The sequence below is a fragment of the Impatiens glandulifera genome, chromosome 9 (assembly GCF_907164915.1).
Source record: "Impatiens glandulifera chromosome 9, dImpGla2.1, whole genome shotgun sequence".
Classification (NCBI taxonomy): Eukaryota; Viridiplantae; Streptophyta; class Magnoliopsida; order Ericales; family Balsaminaceae; genus Impatiens; species Impatiens glandulifera.
In genome coordinates, this window is record NC_061870.1 from 32610281 (window position 1) to 32619059 (window position 8779).

Below are 8779 nucleotides of genomic sequence, written 5' to 3' on the forward strand. Positions count from 1 at the left end.
TGCCTATCTGGAGTCTGGAGATGGGGCCTTTCCAGACTTGTATACATGTATGAAGTGGCATGGAAAAGGAATAAGGAGGAGCTCCAGAGTGGAATTGCAGTCAGTCAGTCGGTCTTAGACTCTTAGCTAGACTTATGGTTATTGTCTGGCAGTGAAAAAACAAGATTATCCATATTTTATTTTATTTTATTTTTCTAATTTTGATGATGGGAGTTCCAAGGCATGGGGATATATTCAGGTACCATGTGAGTTATCGCTCTGAACAAGTTATGGGATGCCTATAAACCCTTTTCGACAATCATTCTCTCTCTCTCTCCTTCTATCTTTTCTTCTTTAAAATCAACCTCGTTTCGTCTCTCTGCTGATTCATCTATCTGCACTACTACTAGACTCTCTCTCTCTCTCTCCCTCTACTACTTAAGAGATAATAGGTGGAAGAAGAGAAAGAGGAGACCCAATTAAGAAGTAAGTCATTATTATTCTCTTCATCTTTCTCTTTATAAAATTAACATGCAGCTCTAGCTAGCTATATCCATTTTTAGTATCTACATATCCCTTTTTGCTTCTTTTTACTTTCAATCTTCAACCAAATCTATCACTTTTTCACTACTCATTGACTCATCATCATATATATATATATATCATCTCTTCTTCCTAACCATCTTCTTCTTCTTCCTTCTTCTGCCCATCTATCCTCTCTCTCTCTCACACACACACACACACACTGTCACTCTCATGTACAGCAACGAATTGGCCTTTACTTGATGACCGTGCTTTTAATTAACGAGCTACCCTCAAAATGCCACATCTGTATTAATCTATCTCCTTCATTTCATTTTATTTTAAATTATTATACACAAATTAAAACAGATATAAGTCAATTTGCACAACAACAACAGCAAGCAGATGTTGATAAGCTCATGTATATAATGTAATGTAATGTCTCATCACAAATATAAATGACCATTTTACCCTCTTGAAATTGTGAGGTCCTCACAGCTTGATCGATCAGTGATCTTACTTACCCCCACAAAACAAAACGCCAACTAACCTACGAGATTACAAAAACGCCCTTACAGATAGAAATTAGTTTATGTATAGTAACTATCCATCTCTCACACTCATCACATCGAAACTTGCCTTTATCCCACAATTCAAAAAGGGAGGAAATTATCTACTACATCCTCATCCATCATCATTCATCACGACATTCATGTTATTAATTTACACACTTCTTCCAAGTTCCATCCATCATCTATAGAGATATCAAATCATATATATTATTGTATGTATATGCTGTAAAGGCAACTGCTAACCACTTTTGATCATTTCTTATATTGCTTTACTTAATTCATGTTTCTGTAGCTAGCTAGCTAGTTAGAGAGAAACATAAAAAATGGATCAGCCGGAACAGACAAACAAATTGCCACCGCCCATCGTCCCTTCCCTGCCCAGAGATCCTCGCGGCTCACTCGAAGTGTTCAATCCAACGGGCTACACATCTCCTCGCCAGACAATTCCTGTCTTCCGCCCACAACCACCGTCTTGGAAGAGTTGGGCCGAGCAGCCGGAGCCGGAGCCTACGCCGGACCTGTCCTCAAAGTCTGGAAGGCAAGACCCGGAGGAGATCACGACATGGATGGCCCTGAAAGAGTCATCCTCCGAGGAAAATCCACCGCCGGCGGTGGCTCACAAGACGATTGCTGCGGCTGTACTGAAAGATCACGAGAAGGCGACGGCGGTGGTGGGGAATTCTTCTACGGGGGAAGTTGGAGCGGCGGCTCAGAGGGCGGCAGAGTGGGGATTGGTGCTGAAGACGGATGATGAAACGGGGAAATTGCAGGGAGTGAAGGTTAGGACTTCTGGCGATGAATTGAGTGGAAAATCTGGAAATCGAAGGGAATCAGGTAACTCTGTTCGGACTTCCGGCGACATGTCTGACGATGGAACAGGTTCGTATCCGTACCCATACCCGTACCCACCAATGATGATCACATTTTCAATGTTTATTATTAAAATTAATAATAATAAACTCTTTTTCATTAAATATAAATATTAATATAATTGTTTAATAGTTCAAAATAATTATTAATCGTTATTTATTTAATTGAATAATTATTATTTTCTTAACAAAATTACTACAGTATCATTTACCTTTTCTTTCATTAGTGTTGAAAAATAATTGTAATTTGAAAATATAAATCTTACAATTTTCTTAGAATTTATAAAGTTGTAAGTGACTTTTAAAATTTTATGATTTTAAAAATATCCAACTGTAAATTCTTAAATTAATTTTGAATTTATCAGAGTTTACAAGTTTATAAATTATTTAGATTTTACTATTTTATATTATTTTAGTGAATTTATATTAATTTTTAATTACTAATTGAAATAAATATAATTAATTAATAACTTTTAACACTTTCTAGTTTTATATGTTTATTATTATTTGATAGATTAATTTTATACCTATATATATATATATATATATATATATAAACAATTATATTATTAATATTATTTTAAAATAACTCTAACTATTTGAATTAAATTGTAAGTAATTTTCAATATTAACTACTCATTAAGAGATATATGATTAATTGCAGGGAAAGAGAGGGGATTTCCAAGGGTGTCGGAGGACTTGAAAGATGCATTGTCGACATTCCAGCAAACATTTGTGGTGTCGGATGCCTCCAAACCCGATTTCCCGATCATGTACGCCAGCGCCGGTTTCTTCAAAATGACCGGTTACACCTCGAAAGAAGTTATAGGGCGAAATTGGTGAGTGTTACACAAATAAATAAAATTGATATTTATTTAAATATGAATGATACATATATATTAAACGTGTCTGGCGGGTATAGTCGTTTTTTACAAGGTAAGGACACAGACTCAGGAGACGTGGCTAAGATAAGAGAGTCTTTACAAGTGGGAAATAATTACTGTGGGAGACTTCTTAATTACAAGAAAGACGGCACTCCTTTCTGGAACCTTCTAACTATTGCACCCATTAAAGATGACACTGGAAAAGTCCTCAAGTTCATTGGGTAACTTTTATAATTAATTACTTCAACTTTATTCTTAATTAATGTTAATTTAATTTATATATAATTATGCACAGAATGCAAATGGAGGTAAGTAAGCATACAGAAGGGTTCAAGGACAAGTCACTCCGCCCCAATGGCTTGCCCGAGTCACTAATCCGATACGATGGTATTATATATATTTATGTTTATTTAATTTTTTTATTTTTAAAATGAAATGAAAAGAAAATTAAATAAATAATAATAATAATGAAGCCCGCCAAAAGGACATGGCAAATAGCTCAGTTGCAGAGCTATTGCAAGCAGTGAAAAGGCCCCGCGCCATGAGTGAATCTGTAAACCATAACCGTCCCAATTTCTTGAGGAAATCGGAGGACAATGTCGGCGTTGAGCATAAGAAGATGGATGCGCTCGGGAGGCGAAATTCTGATACGATGTTTCCTCCTCGTCGGAATTCACACGCCGGCACCCGCACCTCCTCTATGCAGAAGATCAGTGAGATCCCCGACAAGAAACCGCCAAAGAAATCCTCCCGTCGCTCTTTCATGGGGTAAGTCATAACATTATTATTATTATTAGCTAGATGTCGTATAATTAAACATCATTCCTTACTATATATGTAGGATATTGAAGAAGAGTCGGGCGAGTACGGACGAAGATGAGTTTGATCCTGATATGATCATAGCCGATGATGACTCTGACGATGATGATAGTGACGTCGACGACGCACGCCCTGAGAGCTTGGATGATAAAGTTAGGAAGAAGGAGATGAGGAAGGGTATGGATCTCGCCACCACTTTAGAACGTATAGAGAAGAACTTCGTCATTACCGATCCAAGGCTGCCTGATAATCCAATTGTAATAACATCTATATATCCAATTCATCAATATCTCGTTTCACTCATTTTTCGAGGTGTCTGGATAATTTTATTTTAATGTTTACAGATATTTGCATCCGATAGCTTCCTGGAGCTAACAGAGTACAGCCGTGAAGAAATCTTAGGAAGAAATTGCAGGTATACATTCAGATTAAGTCAAGAAATTCTGACATCCTCCTTCCTTATTTTGCTTTGCTTGGACATGAATGGATAGGTTTCTACAAGGACCAGAAACTGATCCAGCGACTGTGAGGAAAATCAGGAATGCTATTGAAAATGAAACAGAGGTCACCGTGCAGCTGATTAACTACAGCAAAAGCGGTATGGTCTTAATGTGTAAACTTTAAATTCTCCAATTCCTGGGATGAGAATACTTACACTTGTACTAAATGCACAGGGAAGAAGTTTTGGAACTTGTTCCATCTGCAGCCTATGCGTGATCAAAAGGTGAATTCTCTTTGAAAGATATTGAAAATTTTGATGATTAATATTGCAGATTATTAATAAAAACTGTCTTCTTCTACTAATTGAACAGGGTGAAGTTCAATACTTCATAGGAGTTCAGCTAGATGGAAGTGAACATGTTGAGCCTCTTCACAACTGTATCCCCGAGGCAACAGCCCAAGAAAGCGCGAAAATTGTGAAAGAAACGGCTGCAAATATTGATGATGCAGTCAGGGAATTTCCAGATGCTAATACGGTAAGTAATAAATTTAAAATGCTTCAAAATATTGATAATTAGGTTTTGAGTTTGTCAATAATTTACTTTTTTTATGATATGCAGAAACCAGAGGACTTGTGGGCTAACCACTCAAAAATTGTTCACCCAAAGCCCCATAGAAGGGAAAGCTCTTCTTGGAAATCAATCCAAAAGGTAGTAAAAACATTACTTTAAAATATTGTAGAATGGTAATAATTTGTTTTTCATGTGACATGCTTTTTTCAGATCCTAGAGAGTGGGGAATCATTAGGATTAAAGCATTTCAAGCCAATAAAGCCATTGGGATCGGGTGACACTGGCAGGTTTATAAAATCTTCTTTCTTTTATTTTCCTTTTTTGCAGCAGGTCTTAACTCTTATGGGAGATTATCATGACATATCATTCTTCTTCTTGACAGCGTGCATTTGGTTGAGCTATGTGGCACTGGTGAATTATTTGCCATGAAAGCCATGGACAAGGGAATTATGCTGAACAGAAATAAGGTTGACATGATTGATGAATGATGGTGTCTTTCTTTAAATGCTCCTCTAGTAACCCAAACAGTTTTCTATCCTCTAGTAATAATGCTGTATCTATGTCTACTGGCAGGTGCATAGAGCTTGTGCAGAAAGGGAAATCTTGGACATGTTGGACCATCCTTTTCTTCCTGCTTTGTATGCCTCCTTTCAGGTCAGCCTAAACCCATTAGAGTCATGTTTTTTGAAATTGGAACAGATGATATAGAAATGGAATGCATATATATATTGCAGACAAAGACTCATATATGTCTGATTACTGATTACTTCCCTGGAGGAGAGCTTTTCCTTCTCTTGGACAGTCAACCAACTAAAGTCTTAAAGGAAGATTCCGTCAGGTTAAAACAAGAATATCTAGATTCCTAACACTGTTTCATGAATAGGCTAGATTCATAAACAATCAATCTATTCATGGTTTGTAGATTTTATGCTGCCGAAGTAATTGTTGCATTGGAGTATCTTCACTGTCAAGGTAAATAAAAATTTGAAAGTCTCTTTTCTACCTTAGCAGATGGAAGAATTAATTTTTTTTCTTCATGTAGGAATAATATACAGGGATTTGAAGCCAGAAAATGTGTTACTTCAGAGCAATGGACATGTCTCTTTAACAGATTTTGATCTATCTTGCTTGACATCTTGCAAACCTCAGGTGTGTCCTATCAGTTTACTCAACTGCATTTCTATTTAAAGAATGATGTCTGCTTCTTCATGTTCAATTAATTAATATTTTTTTTTTTTGTCATTTGAAAGCTTCTGCTCCCAGAAACAAATGAAAAGAAAAGGAACAAGAAGAGCCGGTATGACGGTCCAGTCTTCTATGCTGAACCGATGAGAGCTTCAAATTCTTTTGTGGGAACAGAGGAATACATTGCTCCGGTTCGATTTAATTATCTTTCTTTCTTTCTTTACTTGTGTGGTTTTGTTAAGTAAGTAAGTAATCTTATAAATATAATGTTGTTCAGGAAATCATAACAGGAGCAGGGCATACAAGTGCTGTAGATTGGTGGGCTCTTGGTAATATTATTAAATTCCTTGGAAATATCTTGGTGATTTAAATCTTTTTTGGCAGCCTTAGGAAATAGAAGTTTTGTGAATGCAGGTATCCTACTGTATGAAATGCTATACGGATACACGCCATTCAGGGGAAAAACAAGGCAGAAGACGTTCAGTAATATTCTTCACAAGGATCTTAAATTCCCTGGAAGTATACAGGTAAGTTTTGGATGATAATTTGATTTGTCTTATATAATTTGCTGCCTAATTAAACATATATATAATTGCAGTCGAGTCTCCAGGTAAAGCAGCTCATGTACAGGCTGCTACATAGAGATCCAAAGAACAGGCTTGGCTCGCGCGAAGGCGCAAACGAGATTAAGAGACACCCTTTCTTTCGTGGTGTCAATTGGGCTCTAGTTCGTTGCATGGTAAAATAAAATAAAAACTCCATTTTTTTCTTTGTTCTTTTTCACTACTACTTAATACTAAACAAGCTATTATAATTGAATGAATATATATCCAGAATCCTCCTAAACTCGATGCTCCTATCGATGAAACTGAGAAAGAAATCGATCCAGCGCTTGAAGAATTGCAGAAGAATTTCTAAGAGAAGTCTTTATACTAAGAAGAATGGAGTTCTTTTTTATACAAAATGCTTCCCAAAAATAAATGAAAATTTGAAGTTATTTTATTTTCAGTTTGTCATTTCCTTTCGCGTGTAATCAGGGTTTTGTGTTTAGCAATCTTCTGTATTTTTGTTTTGTTTTGTTTTGTGATTTCCATGGTTTAATTTAATTTGGCTTGATTTCAATCATTACATTAGAATAAATTTAAATATTATGTCGAACTAATAAAATAAATATAATTAATTGACAAGAAGGATTTGTGCTTGCTCCTCATAACGGAAACAATCCTTCTTGGAATCATCTGCAGACCAAATAAAAATTCCATGTAGTTTACCTTGATTCTTGAGCATATTGCAGGCCACAAAAAATCCATTTTCAGGCTTCAAACCACCGCTATCATCATCAGTTCCAAAGCTAACCAGAAGATTACTCCCTTGATAAATTTTACTTTGAGTCTCAAAATACGTCATGAACTGAGAAACATTTGTCCCTTTCTCGTACGCATAAAACTGGAAGTTTACATAATCAATAAGATCTCCATATCTTCTCCAAAGGGTCCCGTAGTATTCTTGAATGGTGTCATCCTGATATGGTGCTATCGATGCAAATGAGATGATGTCATGTTGTTTGAGGTGGACTAATAGTTGTCCAATACACTCAGCAAATGTATTTGGATCTGTACTACTCATGAAATGTTCATAATCAATGTCAATGCCGTCCAAATGATACTCTTTTACTATAGAAGATATTGAATAGATAGCATTTTCAACCCATGAAGTAATTGATGTAGGATTGAAGTAGACAAACTGGCCATCATTAATTGTATCTCCTCCCAAACTTAAAGCTACCTTAACATTTGGATGTTTGGATTTGATGGATGAAACATGAGATGGGTTGAGATTTTGTTCGTCCCAGTAAACTCGAAAGTTTCCATTTGTAGGATAAGCAATTAAAGAGTTTGTGTAGTCAATGGCAAAGGAAAGAATGAAATGAAAATCAGTTTCTGGGTTAATTGGTATGTCCCAAAAACTTACATTCTTGTCTTCAGCTCCTATATATTCTCTGAAGACCTTTTGGTTTGTCGCAGCTGCCCACCTTGGGAAGAAGAAAACATTTATTTTAAGAATCAGAATTAGCATAATAATGATCTTTGATGAATCCACCATTGTACTATATGGAATATTCCTGTTAATTTTCTAGCACAGACTGATCAAGACAATCTTTTATAATATCATCTTTGGTTTCTTCTTCATGACCAGATTGTTTTTTCAAATAATTTGATATCGAACAGCCTGTTTGTTTTGTAAATTGCAATGGAGCAGGCATCTAACATTGTTTGAGATTTTATTGTAGGCTCGTAGCTGTAAAAACTTTCTTGTTAATCTCTTATTTTTCTTCAAAATAATAAAATATTCAAAAAAAATAAAGACTTATTCCATAGAGAAAGAGGACGAATGTTTGGTTATTGGGTGTGGCGATCTTACCACGTGAATATGTAGGTGCGGCCCTAGGTCTATGTTGGGACCGCATTTTCCATGAAAAGAGGCTAATAATATTATAGATCTCTCTATAGTGTAATAAAACATCAACATAAAAAAGATTTGATTGACCCATGATTACAAACCTAACCAACTAGTTAGAGAAGTGGAATTTAAGAAAGTTGACACTTATCAAAGTCCACATCAAAACTCATAATCTTGGCCACAAAAAAAGCCTATTAATTCGGGAAAAAATGATCTTTGGGTGAAAAAAAGCACACATGGAAAGGACCATAGTGCTTGTTGATTTATCATTTCCTTATCTTATTCATTCATAAAGAGAGCTCTCTCTTGGCACATCATTTCTCTATCATCTTATTTTCAACATAGCACCTGATGTGAGGCAAAGTTCACTTATTAATGGTGGACATGACCGACCAAATGCAAATTATTTACTATCAAACATTTTCCTTTTTGTTCTACATGTTTATAAATTAATGATTCTCATAATTAGCTAGAAC

The 8779-nt window shown here is 35.7% G+C and overlaps 2 protein-coding genes across 3 annotated transcripts; one reads left to right on the forward strand and one right to left on the reverse strand.

Moving 5' to 3' along the window:
- Positions 1–276: 276 nt before the first annotated feature.
- On the forward strand, positions 277–6968 carry LOC124916586 (phototropin-1). 2 transcript variants are annotated; one of them, XM_047457318.1, is made up of 23 exons: positions 277–465; positions 1366–1952; positions 2607–2781; positions 2865–3047; positions 3122–3213; positions 3300–3594; positions 3668–3902; positions 3990–4060; positions 4137–4243; positions 4320–4369; positions 4458–4622; positions 4707–4796; positions 4869–4945; positions 5041–5125; positions 5232–5312; positions 5393–5496; positions 5581–5630; positions 5701–5807; positions 5909–6034; positions 6121–6172; positions 6258–6370; positions 6442–6582; positions 6678–6968. In XM_047457318.1, exons 2-23 carry the CDS (start codon positions 1397–1399, stop codon positions 6759–6761), a joined length of 3039 nt encoding a protein of 1012 aa, XP_047313274.1. In that variant the 5' UTR covers positions 277–465; positions 1366–1396; the 3' UTR covers positions 6762–6968. The 2 variants fall into 2 exon arrangements, with proteins under 2 accessions (XP_047313274.1, XP_047313273.1); XM_047457317.1 differs by lacking the exon at positions 277–465 and having other exon boundaries at positions 1150–1952.
- A 51-nt stretch (positions 6969–7019) lies between these two features.
- Positions 7020–7946, reverse strand: LOC124916273 (chitinase 2-like). The gene has a single exon (XM_047457000.1). It carries the CDS (start codon positions 7944–7946, stop codon positions 7020–7022), a length of 927 nt encoding a protein of 308 aa, XP_047312956.1.
- Positions 7947–8779: the final 833 nt, after the last annotated feature.